General features: G+C 38.0%; 1 protein-coding gene across 1 annotated transcript in view; it reads right to left on the reverse strand.

The window, feature by feature from the left end:
* Positions 1-741: 741 nt before the first annotated feature.
* Positions 742-20,748, reverse strand: part of LOC132552530 (uncharacterized) — a 31,376-nt gene continuing 11,369 nt past the window's right edge. The window contains exons 2-16 of the mRNA XM_060216708.1: positions 13,575-14,273; positions 12,885-13,303; positions 12,066-12,800; positions 11,471-11,711; positions 9,733-9,985; positions 9,382-9,525; positions 8,492-8,538; positions 7,144-7,836; positions 6,552-6,985; positions 5,369-6,015; positions 4,878-4,959; positions 3,899-4,133; positions 2,637-2,889; positions 1,259-1,399; positions 742-904 (exon numbers count right to left, since the gene is read on the reverse strand). Coding sequence (XP_060072691.1) covers positions 742-904; positions 1,259-1,399; positions 2,637-2,889; positions 3,899-4,133; positions 4,878-4,959; positions 5,369-6,015; positions 6,552-6,985; positions 7,144-7,836; positions 8,492-8,538; positions 9,382-9,525; positions 9,733-9,985; positions 11,471-11,711; positions 12,066-12,800; positions 12,885-13,303; positions 13,575-14,273 — 5,186 coding nt within the window. The remainder of the gene's footprint in view (positions 905-1,258; positions 1,400-2,636; positions 2,890-3,898; positions 4,134-4,877; positions 4,960-5,368; positions 6,016-6,551; positions 6,986-7,143; positions 7,837-8,491; positions 8,539-9,381; positions 9,526-9,732; positions 9,986-11,470; positions 11,712-12,065; positions 12,801-12,884; positions 13,304-13,574; positions 14,274-20,748) is intronic.

Raw genomic sequence — 20,748 nt, forward strand, 5'->3', positions numbered from 1 at the left:
TGAAAGTTCCATGTGCAACACCTTGTGGACAAGACAAAAAAGACTAGTTTGATCCTTTGGTGTACGTCGAATGAATGTTGAGGCCACATAAGGGTTTATTGTAATAGCATAAAGTTGGGCGTCTCTCCTTCTTCAAAAGGAGCTTATCAACCGGTGATTGGCCAGTTATTTTTCTCCCGGAACCAATCAAATTACTTTACTTGCCAAGTTACAGGGATGCAGTGAGTGAATGTGATCGAAACCCCTGGACTATCGAGGATGGTAATATGTTGGTATAAATTACATGATATGCGCGCACATAAAGTATAAGTTGATGATGTTTGCATGTATCAAGTTTCATGTGTGTTCATTACTGTACATGTGTGAATCATACATTTATGTTAATAGCATGCTTGTTAAAATCACATGACTGAGACTCGCGCGATGTTTGTGTACATATATCACATGACCTATTTGTAAATCATGTGACATTTGTAAATTTGATAGACAATAGAGGGTATGCCACCATTATAAATTCATGACGTTGACTTTAGCATCACATTAATTAATTTCCATTAATCTTGATTTTCATCGTAATTACTGTGTTTTCGTTTATCTTTATATTCATTTATTTAACCAGGCTTTGTCCCCAGCCTTTTAGCATATCTATCTATTTAAGGACCACACCTTTATCAATGGCATCACACATGGGAAGGGAGGCAACTCTGTCCAGTGTATCATATTCATGTCTTTGAAGAGTTATTAAAGCCACGCAGGCGCTGTTGACATTGAAGTCCAAATCCAACACGATATCAAAGCAATGAAGGCACCGGTGACACTGAGAAGTGGCGTTGATGTCCCAGATGCCTGGGATGACGAATCTTTCAGTGACACGACCCGACTTCTACGCTTGGAATCAGCTGACCTGTAAATCAATATAATCCGATGTATATCAAACTAATGCAGAAACAAAGAAATTTGAAAGTGGTTAGTGTCAAGACTGTTTAGTGAGGTGGTGGTTAGTGTCAAGACTGTTTAGTGAGGTGGTGACTGGTGTCAAGACTGTTTAGTGAGGTGGTGACTGGTGTCAAGACTGTTTTTTTCCGTTGGTTCAAATAGTCAAGTTCTTTTGTTGCCTTTTTAAAAACTATCTATTTCTATTTTTTTTTGTTTGAAAATTATTGAGCTAATAATTTGGAAAATTCTTTTCAAGGTATTTAGTTTCGAGAACAGTGAAGAAAAATGACCTGCCAACAACTCGGCTGTTTGTCATACATACTTTGTTCTCAGCAGAATTGTTGACCCCTCTGTGACTGTGGTAGATCTTTTAACTTCCTTCCATGTGTTGCCATTATCGGTGCTGATCTCTATCCGAAGACCTGGGAAAGCTGAATTGACCAATAAGCGCCCATCCCTGGATCTGTTATGATAATATTATATATAAATATTTATTAATACAGTGACACAGTCCGTCTTTGATAATATCTTTTCCAGTTCTATCCACGTAACAGTGGGTGATGCTAAGTGAATCATAAAGTCATGTAGAATTATGACTTAAATTTTTCCAGATAAGACTAGTTATTGGTCAGATGATTACTGTATTGATCCGATGCTACATAATACTGCTGTGTTTTTCCTTCCGGGACTCGTCGGTGCTGTTATACTATATCGCTGTTTCGTCAGTGATGCTACATCATACATCTGTTTCGTCCTTAGAGGACTCGTCAGTGATTCTACATCATTCAGCTATTTCGTCCTTCTAGGACTCGTCAATGATGCTACATCATTCAGCTATTTCGTCCTTCTAGGACTCGTCAATGATGCTACATCATTCAGCTATTTCGTCCTTCTAGGACTCGGCAATGATGCTACATCATACCGCTGTTTCCTCCTTTCAGGACTCGTCAGTGAGGCTACATCATACAGCTGTTTCGTCTTTCTAGGACTCGTCAGTGATGCTACATCATTCAGCTATTTCGTTCTTATAGGACTCATCAGTGATGCTATGTCATACAGCTGTTTCGTCTTTGATGCTAAACTTATAATCCTCAACAGCTGAATTCAATCTTTATTGTAACAATAAGGAAATTGTCATCTTCAGGGATATAATGTATCTTTCTAATTAAGGAACAGCATTAACGCAAACGATCATTGGAACAACTTTGTGCTAGCTAACTCCTGAGAAAGTTCAAGGATAATATGACCAGGTGTTCCAGAAGGGCAAACATCTTCAGCTTCATCGACGACACCTGCCAGGCAAATCTTAGTCAATTCAAGTAGTACGTTCACACACGAAAGCAAGTTTAGAACAATGGAACCACCAGACACACTACTGTAAATACCGTACATTGGGGTTAAAGTTTTATTCCAGAGAAATTGGAATAGACACTGATATCATATAACTAAGTTGAAAGCAATTTCTGACGTTTGAATCAATTGATCTTCGACTAGAACAGAGAACAATGCTGTGAAAGTACGTTTTTTTTATTTCAGATTAAAAGTTGAGTTGAAACTGAAAAATGAAACAATACACCAAGGTAACAGGAATAGGAATGCTATAATTAGAAAGTATAAAAAAGAGCAATGATATGATGTTTCAATGAGTCTGATGATATGTTTGGAGAAAATGATTTAACAAGGATCTTTTATATACTTACATGCCCCCTGGAGGCGGTATCCGGTAGTGTACACCCATAGAATCAAGGACAGACAACTCTCGATATCCTAAGGTATTAGCAAATTTCTCCCAATCTTGCTTTTCTCCAGCAGTTCTTGCTGTCTCATCTGCAAGGTCTTCCCAAGATGCTTTGTGCCAGGCTCTTTCAGCAAGAGCCAGCATGCGCGGGAATATCATCTCGTCCATCTGTTCGTCCGTGCGGACAGTTTCCGTCCACAGGTGGCCTTGAATACCTATTACAATGAAGCATTACCATAATTTCATCACACCATTCTATATTTTAACCATAAATTTGAAAACCAGTCTTTTCTAGTCAGTAAATAAAATTCTACGTATACTTAATGTCATATAGCCAAACCAGTCACTGAAGTAAGGCTTGATGGTGCAAAGGTGATAAGTTCTTTGGTAATGAACCAAATACTGCAATTTCAAAACACATATCAAATGAAGAAAGAGCAGATAACAATTCAACTATTGAAATTTTCTTCTATTTTCCCAAAATTAAACGATTTCCTACTCCTGGTTACGGTAAATCTTAATTGAATTTAATTTTAAGACAAAACACATGCCTTATTCAGTCTAATTCATTCAAATCAGTACCTTATCATTGTATCTAATCTAAGATCTATATTAAAAGGAGTGGTTCCTGTGGTCTTTTTTTATCCTGATTATACTTAACCCTCGATGTTCCTCTGGTCTTTTTTATCCTGATTATACTTAACCCTCGATGTTCCTCTGGTCTTTTTTATCCTGATTATACTTAACCCTCGATGTTCCTCTGGTCTTTTTTATCCTGATTATACTTAACCCTCGATGTTCCTCTGGTCTTTTTTATCCTGATTATACTTAACCCTCGATGTTCCTCAGGTCTTTTTTATCCTGATTATACTTAACCTTCGATGTTCCTCTGGTCTTTTTTATCCTGATTATACTTAACCCTCGATGTTCCTCTGGTCTTTTTTATCCTGATTATACTTAACCCTCGATGTTCCTCTGGTCTTTTTTTATCCTGATTATACTTAACCCTCGATGTTCCTCAGGTCTTTTTTTATCCTGATTATACTTAACCCTCGATGTTCCTCAGGTCTTTTTTTATCCTGATTATACTTAACCCTCGATGTTCCTCAGGTCTTTTTTTATCCTGATTATACTTAACCCTCGATGTTCCTCAGGTCTTTTTTATCCTGATTATACTTAACCCTCGATGTTCCTCTGGTCTTTTTTATCCTGATTATACTTAACCCTCGATGTTCTCCGGTTTTTCCAACTTCACACATTGCGCACCCTCACATATTTCTCCCAGATTCAATTTCTCTCCTGACCGTTTTACTTTAGCGTTCAGGTAGATGTTATCGGGTATGTAGCCGAATGTTTTGCGCGTGCTTGTGTATCGTGTTGCCCAGTAATACCCGCGCTCTTCGGGGTCTGGCTCATAAGGATGATCAAAGTACAAATGTGTCGCATGCGCCAGCACAACCTGGAAAAGAAAATAGAATGGTACACGTGACATGGTTTGATAAGAAAGATCTTAAGAGGTAACATAGATTTCTAGTGATAACATTGACCTTGACCTTTAGTGATAACAGTGACCTTTAGTGATAACAGTGACTATAAATGATAACAGTGACCTTTTTGTGACAACAGTGACCTTGAGTGATAACAGTGACCTTAGTGATAACAGTGACTATAAATGATAACAGTGACCTTTTTGTGACAACAGTGACCTTGAGTGATGACAGTGACCTTAAATTATAACAGTGAACTTTTTGTGATAACAGTGACCTTCAGTGATAACAGTGACCTTTAGTGATAACAGTAATCTTTCGTGATGAAATTGGCCCTTGTGATGACAGTAAACTTTTGTGATCTTTAAATAGAATTCCATGCAATAAAGAAAAATTCGTAAAAGAAGAAATTGCACTGATATCATTGGAAACAAACAATGAGATTAAGATTTTTACAGGAATGAGCATCTTCATCAACAACGTCCATAGCCATGCTAATTAAGAATGCCACGTTCTCATAAATATAAACGAGGTATTATTGGAAAGTTAATAAAATTCAATTGTGCCAATGAATTAAAAGTTTAACTTACCATTTTAAATGTAATTTTTCAGTTTATGGGCGAAGGAACTATTCAGATATCAAAAAGCAAGCACAATAACCATTTTAAGGGATTTAGAAGAAGATCTATTTTATACTATGTCATCTGCACCATTACCTTGTATCCAGCATTAGCCATCTTGTAAGCTCGTTCAGAAACGCCCCATTCCCAAACATTGTCCCACGCATAGCCATATACACTGAAACGTAGATGTTGGATAAAATTGATAATTACTCTCAAACGACCAACAGTCGGCTAGCTTTTTATCACATGATCGGCCTGTTATCCAGTGAGTTTGCCAATATACCCTGACGTGTTTTTCATTGGCTTTGTCAGTCAGACTGTGATATAATAATATGGACGCCGAGATTGCGTCGTAGATTGCAACAAAAGAAAAGGACAAAATGGCTGCCTTCGACTGATTTCGTCCTCCATATTTGTTTTACGTAAAAACCTTGAGATATGTATATGGAAACTCTTACATTGATATAAACATGCTGCCGGCAATATTTATCACGATATTGACTCAGGAGAGTTCCATGTAAACTCCGAAGAACTATTTATTCTATATGTTAGGTTTGTAGGTTAAAAACCACTACCCTACTTACTCAATATTGCTAGGGAGCCCTGATTTATCATATGGGTTGGTTCCTTCCATCAGACCGTCTTCCCAAGCACCGAGGTTTATTCCATGTGTCGCTACCTGACTAGCAATCTTTGAAGCAAAATATTCTTTTAGATCTAACACACTATTAATGGTATTCTCTTTTGATATGAAAGTTTGACAGGCAGAAGAGTTCGTCCATGCGCCCTTCGCGACTTCATCGCCTCCGAAATGGAACATCTGCAAGGGCTGAATGTCTTTGTGCATTTTAACAATCTCTGTAATCACGTGATCAGTGAATTTGAAAGTAGAATCGAGACATGGGTTCATAGCATTATCGGTAAATAGCTGGGCACTAAGGTATTTAGACGTATCGTTTTTTTCGGTCAGAATATATTCATTAGCTGCCGTTTCGTTTGCTGGAAATCGTAACTGCCTTGCCTCCATACTTTTAATGGCAGCGCGGATATGTCCGGGCATATCAATCTCCGGGATGACCAGAATATGTCGCTGAGAGGCGCTAGTAAGTATTTCCTTGTATTCTGACACATGATAATACCCAGAGCCGGAAGTAGAGGTGTCTGGCCCCGAGCCAAGTTGTGGTAAAATACAATTGAGTTCGGCCTCATCATGGCATCTTTTGGCGCCAACCTGAATAACATTATAATGCATTGTGGGTAATATCCAACAATTCAAGTGGCGCAAAGGGACTATAAAACTAAATTGTTACTTAAATATGAAATTGAGTGCGGAAATAAGAAATTAATCAAAATGAATTAATTCTCAGCTTGGTTTTAATTCATCAGTTTTTCAAGAGTGAAAACGTTGCTGTACAATTTTAGCTCGTGTGATCAATTTGACATTACTTGAATCTGAGGTGTTTTTTTCCCCAGTTTTATCAAAGTCAAGCATTATATCCTAATATTATTCAGAAGTTTCCACAGATTTGGCTTTGACTTTGAAAGTAGGTCAAGGTGATAGGAATCAGTTTATTTGATTAAGATAAAAGGAGAAACCAAACGCTGAAAGCCCTTGACCTTGTTATGCTTAAAACGAAGTATTACAATACGGTTATTCTTGGTTATATTCCAAAGAGGTCGATCCACCATTGACCAAGATATACGTTGCTTAAACAAAACATGGTGGCAAAATCGTCCCTTTATATAAATGACTGGAATTAAACCTACCTCCGTCAGCTCGGGTAGACCAGGGATTTCAAGTCTCCAACCTTCGTCTTCGGTCAGATGTAAATGTAATCTGTTCATTTTGTACGTTGCCATAACATCCAGAAGTTTTAAAACTTCTTCTTTAGAATGGAAATTACGACCAACATCTAAGTGCATTCCCCTGTATTTGAATCGGGGGCCATCTATTACGGTTCCGTTCGGAAGTTCTCTTCCACTCTCGACAGTACGTGACAGTGCGTCAAGTGTTTTTGCTGCGTAAAATGCCCCTGCACTCTGATTGGCCGTTAGCAGAATCAAGTCATTTCCGGAAATAATATCCACTTTGTAAGCTTCCGAGTGTACAATATTCGCATTGTTATCGAGTACAACCTCCTTACGATATCCAATGTACTTGTCATTGGGTTTGGTGTTGACCACGGACAGGTTGAACATAGCTGCAATTTATAGACGATAAGCAAGTAACATACTTTCGTATCATTAAACTGACGAAGAAAATTATTATTAAAGTCATATAAATTGCTAAACTTACATTCAAATTGCTGTCCACAAAAGAAGCTGATTTCATTACCAACGATTCACAGATGGTACGTACCTGCTAAACCCGCCGCTTCCTGTGGGAATTCCCCCAGGTCTACCACAACCCAGTCATCCGTGACGGTCACCTTGGTTTCATTTGTCAACAGTTGAGTAACTGGTGTAGGGATTATCCATTTCCCAGCATGTCCCGCATCTATAGCATCAGAGTTGATGGCGTGCCTCGTGCGGGCAAGGAACGGATCATACTGATCCTGGGGGTACCTCTTCCATTGGTGTTTTGTCGAGAAATTCCCAACAAACCCCAGTTTTTCTCCCTGGGTTGATTGTATCACCTTACTTTTCATTCCCTCTCCACTAACATACATATTTGGCATCACGTCTGTACGTGCCACCTTCCAATACCTATCAACGTACGGAAACGATAACGTTTGTTCTGGGGTAAAGGACTGGAAGGAAGTTTCCGGAACAATTTTGAATAAGCTCCCGCCTATGTGGAAAAGCCTTAAATGAACTCCTTTCAACTCTATGCCCTCAGGGTAGGGAAAGCGGTCTGGTTCAGTCATGCGAATATTGTCCAAGTAGATAGCCCAGCTTGAGGCGTGTATGGAACGCCCACCAGTGTTGGTTAAACTCATACGCATCTCTACAGTGACATCGTTCTGTATGTTGTCAACTACCTGAACCTTCACATCTAGGTTCTCAGCAATGTAGTCAACCACAGTCTGATCAGTGGCTTTGAGAACTGGATCTATTTAAAACAGAGACAAACGTTCAACAAAATGATAATAAAACGGTTATATCTGTGACTGAGAACTGGATCTATCCGAACAGTTAGATCTGTGACTGAGAACTGGATCTATCCGAACAGTCAGATCTGTGACTGAGAACTGGATCTATCCGAACAGTTAGATCTGTGACTGAGAACTGGATCTATCCGAACAGTTAGATCTGTGACTGAGAACTGGATCTATCCGAACAGTCAGATTTGTGACTGAGAACTGGATCTATCAGAACAGTTAGATCTGTGACTGAGAACTGGATCTATCAGAACAGTTAGATCTGTGACTGAGAACTGGATCTATCCGAACAGTTAGATCTGTGACCGAGAACTGGATCTATCAGAACAGTCAGATCTGTGACTTTGAGAACTGGATCTATCCGAACAGTCAGATCTGTGACTTTGAGAACTGGATCTATCCGAACAGTTAGATCTCTGAGAAACTCCGAACAGTTAAGTCATGAAGGATCCGAACAGAAAGTTAGACTATCAGAACAGTTAATTTTCAGAACAGTTAGATCTATGACTTTGAGAACAGGATCTATCAGAACAGTCAGATCTGTGATTTATCATTAGGATTTATCATTAGGTATATGTATCTATTATCACAGATTCATGACCTTACCTGACGTCACTGTGACCTCTCTGCTAGTCCTCGTACCATTAGCTGATCTGAGAAAAAATATTATATGGCGTTCATGCTAACTATATAAAGGAAAAGCATTCATTTTGAGAAAAAGAGAGAAAATAATCTATATCAAACAAGAGGCCAATGGGGCTTGTTGGTCATCAGACTATCAAGACCTATATTTAGAACAACAATAGTAGCGATAGGAACTGTTATCAAATTATTGAAATAATTCGCATTATTTTAGCAATAAAGATAAAACCTTCTTCATTCCGGTTTCTTAACATTCCTACAAAATTTCAGCTCAATGGCATCGAGAAGGTTTTAAAATGAGTTGATGAAGATTGCGGCCAAATGCGATTTCATGCCAACAAGAAAATAACAGTGTTTTGCCAGGACCATTTCAGGCAAGTTTCAGTTCAATGCCCCTTGAGAAATGGTTTAAACTAAGTAATTTTCGGGGAAACCTTGATTGTTACAAAAATGGCTACAAGGATTGCCATATTGAACGTTTGACGAGGCCAATAAATAACGAAAACTTTGTCAGTTATCTTTCCTTACATCACCACCACTATTTAAACCTGAGAAGGAGTTTAAACAAGATGGCAGCCATATTGGATTTTGGACCAACCTAAAAAATGTGGTCAAGACCATTTCAGACAAGTTGCAGCTTAATAACATTGGATAAACACGGGAAAAAATTCTAAATTTAATATGTTGACGCACGTCAGACAGCGGCGCACACTATGGTTATAAACCACCCTGACCTCTCTTGTCAGATGACATAAAAAACAAACCATTCCTCGTCTCAATCCCAATCTTCTTTCCCAAACCTGTCCTACGCTAAGTAAGCTTCCTCCTGTTGTACCATTATACATGCATATTACCTGGCTCGTAGAAATATGACGTCATTCCCATTGAAAGGCACCCCCTGATTGGTTGACAGCGACCACTCTGATTGGTCAGGACGTCTGTACTCTACGTTAAGTCCCGGGTAAGTCACAGTTGGGTGTACAACATCACCATCGACTCTGTAAAGGACGGAACCAAATTAATCAGCTCCGGACGATAATCTACTGAAATGTTTACTGCCTAGTGTGAAAGGATAAGTTCCAAAAGTTTGATAAATAACACATTATATAAACAACTCTATATCTCTATCTGACATTTAGTGGGTGTGATGATCAGTTTTTCTTGTGATAATAGATGTTGAAGCAGGACAAATGACAAAGTCTGACCTAGCTCCTGGTGGAGGAACCCGGTACTGTATGTTCAACTCATCCAAACGTCTCAGCTCCTTTGTTCCAAGACTTTTTGCAAAACGTTTCCAGTCCGCCATTATGGCCGACTTTCTGTCCGATTCATCTTCGATATCTTCCCATGATGCCCGGTGCCAACCCCTCTCTGCCACAGCAAGGAGGCGTGGGAAAATCATATAGTCGAAAAGTTGGCGGGAAAGAACGGTTTCTGACCAAATATGTCCTTGGAGACCTGAAATGACGTCATACGAACCGTTGTCAGTCAAGTATGCAGATAAATAAACAATTCGAAAGTTGTGCCATAAAAACAAATCGACATCTGGCCAAGAAATCATCAACAACTCAACAGGGCTATATATTTTCTGGCAAATTTGGTAAGATCTCACTTTAGTAATGCGCATGTGTATGGAAACCGGAAGTTACAGTGTACATGTATAGACGATTATAGATAATAGTGTTTCTCTTTAACCAGAGCGACGAGAAACTGTCTGTACATGCAATTATATTTAAATAAAAATAATTATTATTAACAACGTTATCAAGATCTGAAGGTGGCTGTAAGAGGTCACGTTCAAATGACCTCATTACATTACAATACCATTTAAGCCAATCGAAATTCGTCTCTTATTACCTGTTTGGCAGCGTATGTAAATTGGAATAGAAACAGAAAGAGATTAGACAGGAAATAGAAGCACAGAATTATGGTGTCACTTCATTTCTTTCAAAAGTAGTAACAATAACGGTAAATAGAAATCCACACACAACACACACATTATCTAACGAATATGTTTGGCTGCAAGGCAGCTTGAGCTGGGCGCTACAACCATCTTCGTGGTATGGTTGAGATTCTTAACATTGGGTCAATATGAGTCAGGCAGTGCTTGCCTGGAAAGAGCGAGCCTTATAAACCATGATGGCAATATCTGCGGTTGTAAGTACAAAGATAACAAAACATCAATTAATTTTGGTTAACAGGTTAGTACTTCAGGAAACGAAGAATATTTGGCGCGCTACAGCGAGTGATCGATCGCGCTATTACTGTGACGTTGATATTTCGTGTGGTTTTGTTAATGCTGTGATGTCTTATATTGGTTAAGCATAATCCTGGTAGTTGTAGGAATAAAGAAATATCAATTCATGCCAATTTTATTTCTGTAAAAGCATCTCCATGTTTATTTTAAAAAGTGAATCAAACATATTCAGAAAAGTGAAAATACTATCATAGTATTTATATATTAACATTAGCTACGGGTACAGTGCACAGCACGTTTGCTCTATGCCTTTCACGTCAGGAAAATTTTTATTCCTAGAGGCAATTCTTTGGACCTCTCGTACTGAACACGAACGAAACGTGATCTTACACATGTCACATTTTTAGAACTACGCCTTTCCACGATAACAACCGAAGAGAACAAGGCTCTGGCAAATTATTGAAAGTCGCATTTTGATTGGTTAGTTGAAAGGTCACCTGAATGTGTCACCTTACCGGTCACTGTCAGGTTTTCTACAAACCTTGGTGTATAATAATTTTATGTGTATCATCATTTGTAAGGACGACGGTGATTGGTTTGTCTTAATCGGCGAATGTAACCCCATTGGGTGGAACACGTGACTGCTTGTAAATAGCCGGTGATCGAACTCGTCCTGTATTTTACCGTGTCGTGTGCCTTTCTGTCTATCTTACCACGGAACTAGGTATAGGAGTCAAAAAACTTACCTACGATATTTTCCGGTTTCTGTAACGGCGGACATCCAACATTGTTCTTTTCACAGACTTCATTTTTAGTGATTACCTCCCCTGATCTTCTGACGTCAATGTTTTTATAAAGGTCACTTGTTACGTAGCCAAATGTTTTCAAAGTGTCGGTGAACCTAGGACCCCAGTAAAGACCCCTCTCTTCAGGGTCAGGCTCATACGGATGATCAAAGTAGAGATGCGTAACGTGTGACAGCACCACCTGGTGGTGAGAAACGACAAAAAACCACAAAACTGACATGAGCTCTAAGTGTTAAGTCATACATAAAATATTTAACGTATCAGTGACTGATATATCGTCCATGAATGCCATCTTCTATGTATATAGCTTCAATCATGAAAGGTTTGGTATTGTATATGAATTATTGTCCATTATTTTGCCATAAATATTCTTTTTCCTTATATAACCAAAGCAATGCTGAAGAGTTCCCACAAAGGTACATAAGTAATCTACCTTGTACATTTTGTCATCAGAAAAAAAGTATGTGTACGGATTTACACAGACCATAATGACATTTGCTGGCTTAATTGCCCTTGGTAATGTTTTTATCCATACCTTGTAACCCTGGTTGGCGAAGTTATAAGCCCGTTTGGCGGACCCCCATTCCCATACATTGTCCCAGGCATTCGCCATGATATCAGTATTCTGAAACATGTCTCGGTTAAAAGGGGATTTATTTCTGTCCATCCATCCGTCCTCCCAACCGGACAGCACTAAGTTACGGTTAAAGGCTAGTTCTGAAGTTCGGTTTAAAAAATAAAGTTTCAGGTATCTAGAGTCCTCGCTTGGTGGAAGTGTTGATAATAGATTTTTACAGGAAGTAGAATTAACCCAAGCGCCATTTGGAACTTCATCTCCGCCATAATGGTAAACTTTTAATGGCTGGTCGGCCTCCTCGTGCATGTTTTTTATCTCGTCCATGACCTTCGCTAGAAATCTGTAAGTGGAATTTATGCATGGATTGATAGCGTTATCTGAAAACATCTGAACTGAAAAGTATCGTGAAGTGTCATCTGGGTCAATTAAACGGAACTCCGACGCAGCTGTGATGTTAGTGGACTCGAAATTCCGGAATCTCTTTTCCATGGCGATGATAGCTGCGCGAGCATGTCCAGGTGTATCTACTTCCGGTATTATCTCTATATGGTGAGCTTTCGCGAAGCCTATGATGTCCTTATAGTCCTGTTTAGTTAAAAATCCTGAACCGGAAGTGTCGTCATGAGGACCGGAACCAAGCTGTGGTATGAGACACCGGTCTTCACTGAGATCATGACAGCGTTTAGAAGCAACCTGAAAGAAAAATACATATATTTATGATGAAGCTTAAAATAAAATTCGGAAGAAGAATACGACCTACACTCTACATTTGTGCACCTGAGTGAGTTCCGGAAGTCCTGGGATCTCTATTCTCCAGCCCTCGTCATCAGCAAGATGTAGATGTAATTTGTTGAGTTTGTATGTGGCCATCCCTGTCATTAATCTTATAATGTCATTTTTATCGTGGAAATTCCTCGCAAGGTCAACGTACATTCCTCGAAACTGAAAGTGAGGCTCATCCGAAATCGTGACTTCCGGTAGCAGCTGGTTGTCGTTACCAGCTAGAAGACTGGCCAATGACTGACCGCCATAAAAGAGACCCGTCTTGTTTCTGGCGTTAATAACGACAGTCTCTTCATCCCGACTGACAGTAAGTGTGTAACCCTCTGGGGAGACGGTCATGGTCTGATCGAGGTTAAGAAAGATAGTATTTCTCGCTTTCACGTTAGAGGTGTTGAAAGTCAAACCAGTCAGATCTATAAATAGAGAACAAGTTGTTTCATCTTATTCGGCAACACAAAGTAAAATACATCGTTAACAGCGTATCTATATTTACATGGAATTCCCATTATATGTGATATCGTTTTAAATATGTCACTTTCCTTCTCTTTCTTTCTTTCTCTTCTTTCTTTCTTTCTTTCTTTCTTTCTTTCTTATAAACGACATTGAATGACTTCGTTATGTATGCTTTTGTATTACTTAATGTCGTCTACTATTCAATATTTCGTAAACCGGAAAGCAACTTACTTGCAAGCTTCATCCCCTCAGCGGCAGTGTCTGCACTTCCGGTTCGAACTTGCCATGTCCCTGATCGCACATTCACAAAATGGCTACTAGTAACTGTTACTTGTTTTGGTGTTGGAATGATGTAGTGTTTCTCTGTTGCTTCTCCCGAGTCCGATCCGTATTTCCTGTACCGATCACGTGGTGTGTACGGATTATATTGGTCATTTCTGTACCGCTTCCATTGTTTAACATTGGTAAAATCTTCAACAAAATGACTTCCGAATGATGTACTATTTAGAAGTCTACTCTCTAAACCATCAGAAGTTATGTACCAGTTCGGAGGAACATCGGACCTACTTATTGCCCAATTGGCGCCAAAAAACTCTATGGTCCTCGTTTCCATGGTATTTATGTCCTGAAAGTCGGCTGTTGGCATCATGCTGAAGAGACATCCGTTCTCATGGTGTAATTTAACCTTTTGACCCGGAACTTCATACCCGCCTGGGTTTGGTAGATGCTCTGCCTCTAACATGAAAAAGCTGTAAAAGTATATCTTCCAGTTATTTCCCTTGATAGGCTGATTTCCGGCGTTCTTTAAAGTGACGACAAATTTGTGTTTCCCGCCATTGTACTCGAGATTATCGGTTACTTTGACCTTGGTCTCTAGATTAGCAGAAATGTAATCAAGGTCAAGCTGTGACAAGGATGCAATTGCGAAACCTGTAACAAAAAAAAAATAAAAATAAATAAATAAATAAGTTAAAAAGAAAAAATTAATGATTAAAGACAGAATTTCATGAATTGTATAATTAGAAGTCCTCTAGGATTTGAAAACAAAGAGAGTAGTTAATCTTTTGAATTATAATGACTTTAGACTAATTCCAAGAAATCACATGACTGAAAGCTATGTTTTGACGAACAGACAAAATGGCGACCACCAAAGACATTGTTCAAAACGTTGAGGCTTGTTGACAAAGGTTCCAAATGACACGTTTTTTAATTCATGCGGATACCGGCACGGTTCAGAATATACACGTGTATTTGGCATTGTTCTAATATTATCAGATATATGAAATTTACTAAACACAGGGGCTAGAGAACCTCCAGTCTAGATTTTGACATTTCTTTAGATCATTTTGGAATTTTCTTCAGTCGCCTGCAAGTTATAAAATTTAGCATCACTGACGAAACAGCTGTATAATGTAAATTTATTCTTTGCTTGGCTGCACTGTATCTTATCAAAGCTTGCATTAAAAAAGTGTTATTCAACTTTGTTTATTTAGTACAATTTAAAAAAAAAAATTCACGATGAGTCTTTAAAAGGGCACGGACAGTTGGACTTATTCAACCGTCACCACATGTATGACGTCATCCCTGGACTGAACAAACAAATTTTAAAGTTTCGTTTCAATAAATTCGTATAAATTCATTAGCATAGCTACTAAGGTTTTCTTTAGGTTTACTGAGGTTCGCACTATAGTTTATGACAGACCGTTTTTCTCGTGTGTCATAAAACACCATAAAAACTTTTGACCTTGACGTCTTCATGACCTTTATCCGAATAAAAAGCCAAAAATGCTTGTACATATATCAACGGGGTGCAAACTACAGATAAAATATAAACAAAGTATATTACACCTGCCGTGTGAGTACATGCAGAATATCAATAACATTTACTTTTGTCAGAGGTCACACTATTACAAATATCTCATATCATGTAAGGGTGACTTTCGTCTGACAGTCTGCAAACAATCGTTTCCTGTTTGTCCAATTTAAAACGTCCATACGAATTTCGACCAAGGGAACAGAACATATACATCTAGTAAGGACAGCTTGTAGCGGGAGAATGTCACACACCACCAGGGGGTGTGTGGGTGGGGATGGGGGTGGTGGTTGTGGGGGGCGGGGGTGTAATGCTGTTGCGAGGGGACAAGAATGTTTAGATGGGGGCGATTAAGTTGACATGAGAGAATAGTGAAATAGTGTTGACAAAGGTTGAAAGGTCGAATGTGTGCAGATAAGGGACAGCTGAGCTGGAGGGGGAGGGGAGTTGAAATGGGAGGAGAAGGGGATATTTTTCCAAACATCGGATATAATAATGTAATAATGTTGAGGTTGAGGGGTACGATAAAGTTGATAGGGGGGAGAGGAGGGGTGTGTGTTAAGTAACGTCGAGATGGGGCGATGATGTTTATAGGGGAAGAGGAGGTGTGTGTTAAGTAACGTCGAGATGGGGCGATGATGTTGATAGGGGAAGAGGAGGGGTGTGTTAAGTAACGTCGAGATGGGGCGATGATGTTGATAGGGGAAGAGGAGGTGTGTGTTTTTGGGCGATACAGAGTGTCGAGATGGGGCGATGATGTGATATTTATGTATAATTGGGAGACACTTTACTACATCGTGGTTTTGGGCGATACAGAGTGTAGAATTGTTTTATATTGATATGCATGCATTTCAAAACATTATTGCCCCGCCCCCTTTATGTTGACTTTAACACTGTGAATACGTCAAAGGTTTATATCATAATGTAATCGGCTTAGTTTGTCGCGTTAAACTTTAAAACAGAAATGCCAAACAGTCTGTTTGTCAATAAAGTTTTGTTCACTACGTCAGGACATTTTGTTTTCAGTGAATGTAAGTTGACCATGAGATTGACAACACAAACAATCCGATATCACTCTGAACTGTAGAGCAACCCGGAAGTTAGCCTGTAAATACTTGAACAAACTCGACACAAAGCCACCTGTATCTGGAATGTAGATACCTCAAGTAGCCCACTCTGTCCGCTTGAGGCTAGTAAGCGATAAGTGCATCATTTCTGAAAACAGATACCCAGTTTGCTATCTGATCAGTTGACGTAATTTTGTGAGATCTGTATTTAGTCTAAACAATATTTAATTCAAAATTGTTATTGAAATACAAGAAGGCACAAAGTAAACAGAGGTGAAAAGGGATTTGCCAACAAGCTTGCAGCTTATATAAGTAATCTCCCAGAAATTGACCAGCAATCGCACTGCGAAAGAGTGGTACAAATATTATGATTAATTCTGTAACAGACACTACCATTGTCAGAATACACCTGCCACAAACTTTTTGCTGTATTCGGCAGTGACGGAAGGCTCCTGTATTTAGCTCGTACCGTAATTTGACAGAATCACTCTCTGAATTTACTTTAATATTATGTTTAGAAATATAAATAGTTGTTGAAATGAGCAATTTTACATGTTGTAATGAACAAGCTGATTTCTGAAAACTCATAAAATCGTTGTTATATCCGATGAAGGTTGAAACTATATTTTTGCGTGGAGCAATTATTTCGGCGTCCGTCAACAAGCAAAACTCGGCTAACGTCAACATTATTAGGTAAACCCAGAATGAACATCAAAATTATTTAAGTTTCAAGAGTCTAATTATCGATCATTGTTGCAGGATTAATAGAATGTATGGTCAGTTTATTAAAATATAAGCTGTGTTTTGGCTCGGAACAGAAAGACAAACTTGGTTCGCCCGATCTTGCCACTTTCTTCACCCTCACCAAAATACAGCTTATATTTTGAGACACTGACCATGTATTCTCAATATATAAAAGTATGTATATATTCACTATTTTTTATCTATATATATATTCATGTACATAAATATAGAATGGTTCTATATTTGAACTAAATGACACAATTACAGAGATGGGTAGGCCATTTAAGAAACTCGAGCGAAGATATAGTGACATATATTAACAGAAACTAAGCCATAAAGCATGAATTTGTAGTTGTCACAGTATGTACGTTGAATGGTGAACAATGCAGGTGTTCATATTTTTACTGTAACAACTAATTCATGTTTAGGAGGGTGTTTTGACTTCTTCCCCTTCACAACGACCCCTCTAACCCTTCGCAACCCCCTAGATCCAATCTGTCCCCATCTATGTTTGCAATACTACCTGCGCGTATCCGAGATCTTTTGTATGCGATTTTGATAGGTAAGGTTTTATGACAAATAAGGTTGAAAATAGATTTATGACCATTAATAGGGTTGAAAATAAATGTATGACCATTAATAGGGTTGAAAATAGATGTATGACCATCAATAAGGTTGAAAATAGATTTATGACCATCAATAAGGTTGAAAATAAATGTATGACCATCAATAAGGTTGCAAATAGATGCATGACGATTGATAAGGTTGAAAATAGATTTATGACCATCAATAAGGTTGCAAATAGATGCATGACGATTGATAAGGCTGAAAATAGATTTATGACCATCAAAAAGGTTGAACATAAATGGATGGCCATCAAGAAAGTCGAAAATAAACGCATCACCATTAATAAGGTTGAAAACAAATGTGTGACTATCAATATTGTTGAAAATAAATGTATCACCATCAATTAGGTTGAAAATAAATGTTTGGCAATCATTAAGGTTGAAAATAGATGTATGACTATCAATTAGGTTGAAAATAAATGTTTGACAATCAATAAGGTCGAAAATAAATGCATAACCATCATAACAAAGTATCCCATGTCCCAGTAAAGAGTCATATCTCCAGCTAACCACAGTCACTACTAGCCATTTTCATTTCAATTCATTACTTTACATCGTACAGTATATCAGTACAGTGTACAACAACGAACACGTGGATCAATTAGCTCATAGCACACACACAGATCCCATATCTCGAAATGTGCAAAATTACTCCATAAAGCTTGCCATAAACGTATGTATATATATTTATCAAACGGTAATATTTCACCTTTAGCTAATGATATGAATACATTTTCCTAAATTCGACAAATCTTTGTAATTTTAAGTTTCCAAGAGTTGGATAAATTTTGCCATACTAGGTTTCAAATAATAATACTTTTTGGTAAAGTATTTTCTGATATCCTCGTAATGTTCGTATTTTAAGATAAATTTATTCTCGTTCTTAATATCACCACTACCACAACATGCCAAGTCTCAATTCTTTCAACATCATCAATATTGTGCATCCATTTTTATTTCGGTGTTGATAAGTGAAAGTGGATTTTATTGTGGGCGGAATATCCAACATATTTTTTCTGTTAGCAATCTAAATATATCTGCATGAGATTCCTTTTCATTTTTTCATATTTTGCCTTTTTTTCATTTAATTTGAATTGAAATTAATTCAAGATTTCGTCTACAAGCCGGTCATTTCCTTGTTGCCTATCTGATGACATTCAAAACAGAAAAAAAAAGAAAAAGAAAAAAGTGATGGGGACGCTCGGGAGTGGCTACCGTGACTACAGAGGCTGAAATATACACTACAGTTTCTGATATATACACTACAGTGGGTGAAATATACACTACAGTGGCTGAAATATACACTACAGTGGGTGAAATATACACTACAGTGACTGAAATATACACTACAGTGGGTGAAATATACACTACAGTGACTGAAATATACACTACAAAGGCTGAAATATACACTACAGTTGCTGAAATATACACTACAGTGGCTGAGATATACACTACAGAGACTGAAATATACACTACAAAGGCTGAAACATACACTACCGTGACTGAAATATACACTACAGTGACTGAAATATACACTACAGTGACTGAATTATACACTACAGTGACTGAAATATACACTACAGTTTCTGATATATACACTTCAGTGACTGAAATATACACTACAGTGGCTGAAATATACACTACAGTGGGTGAAATATACACTACAGTGACTGAAATATACGCTACAAAGGCTGAAATATACACTACAGTTGCTGAAATATACACTACAGTGGCTGAGATATACACTACAGTGACTGAAATATACACAACAGAGGCTGAAATATACACTACAGTGACTGAAATATACACTACAGTGACTGAAATATACACTACAAAGGCTGAAATATACACTACAGTGACTGAAATATACACTACAGTGACTGAATTATACACTACAGTGGCTGAAATATACACTACAGTGACTGAAATATACACTACAGTGACTGAATTATACACTACAGTGGCTGAATTATACACTACAGTGGCTGAAATATACACAACAGAGGCTGAAATATACACCAGAGAGGATGAAATATACACTAAAGTGGGTGAAATATACACCACAGAGGATGAAATATATACTAAAGTGGGTGTAATATACACTACAGTGGCTGAAATATACACTACAGTGGCTGAAATATACACTACAGTGACTGAAATATACACTAGAGTAGCCGATATATACACTACAGTGGCAGAAATATACACTACAGAGACTGAAATATACACTAGAGTAGCTGATATATACACTACAGTGGCAGAAATATACACAACAGAGGCTGAAATATACACTACAGTGGCTGAAATATACACTACAGTGACTCAAATACACACAACAGTGGCTGAAATATACACTACAGTGGCTGAAATATACACTACAGTGACTCAAATACACACAACAGTGGCTGAAATATACACTAGAGTAGCTGATATATACACTACAGTGGCAGAAATATACACTACAGAGGCTGAAATATACACTACAGTGACTGAAATATACACTACAGTGACTGAAATATACACTACAGTGACTGAAATATACACTAGATTAGCTGATATATACACTACAATGGCAGAAATATACACTACAGTGACTGAAATATACACTACATTGACTGAAATATACACTACAGAGGCTGAAATATACACTAGAGTAGCTGATATATACACTACAGTGGCAGAAATATACACTACAGAGGCTGAAATATACACTACAGTGACTGAAATATACACTACAGTGACTGAAATATACACTACAGTGACTGAAATATACACTAGATTAGCTGATATATACACTACAGTGGCAGAAATATACACTACAGTGGTAGAGATATATACTATAGTGGCTGAAATTTACACTAAAGTGGGTTAAATATACATTACAGTGGCTGAAATATACACTTCAGTGGCTGAAATACACATTACAGTGGCTGAAATATACACTAGGGTAGCTGATATATGCACTACAGAGGCTGAAATATACACTACAGTGGCAGAATTATACACTACAGTGGCTGAATTATACACTACAGTGGCTGAAATATACACTAGAGTGGCTGAAATATACACCACAGAGGCTGAAATATACACCACAGAGGCTGAAATATACACTACAGTGAATTATTTTCAGTATTATAATTTGGAAAACGAAATAT

The sequence above is a fragment of the Ylistrum balloti genome, unplaced genomic scaffold (genome assembly GCF_031769215.1).
Source record: "Ylistrum balloti isolate Yb309-2 unplaced genomic scaffold, AGI_CSIRO_Ybal_v1 Utg370254, whole genome shotgun sequence".
Lineage (NCBI taxonomy): Eukaryota > Metazoa > Mollusca > Bivalvia > Pectinida > Pectinidae > Ylistrum > Ylistrum balloti.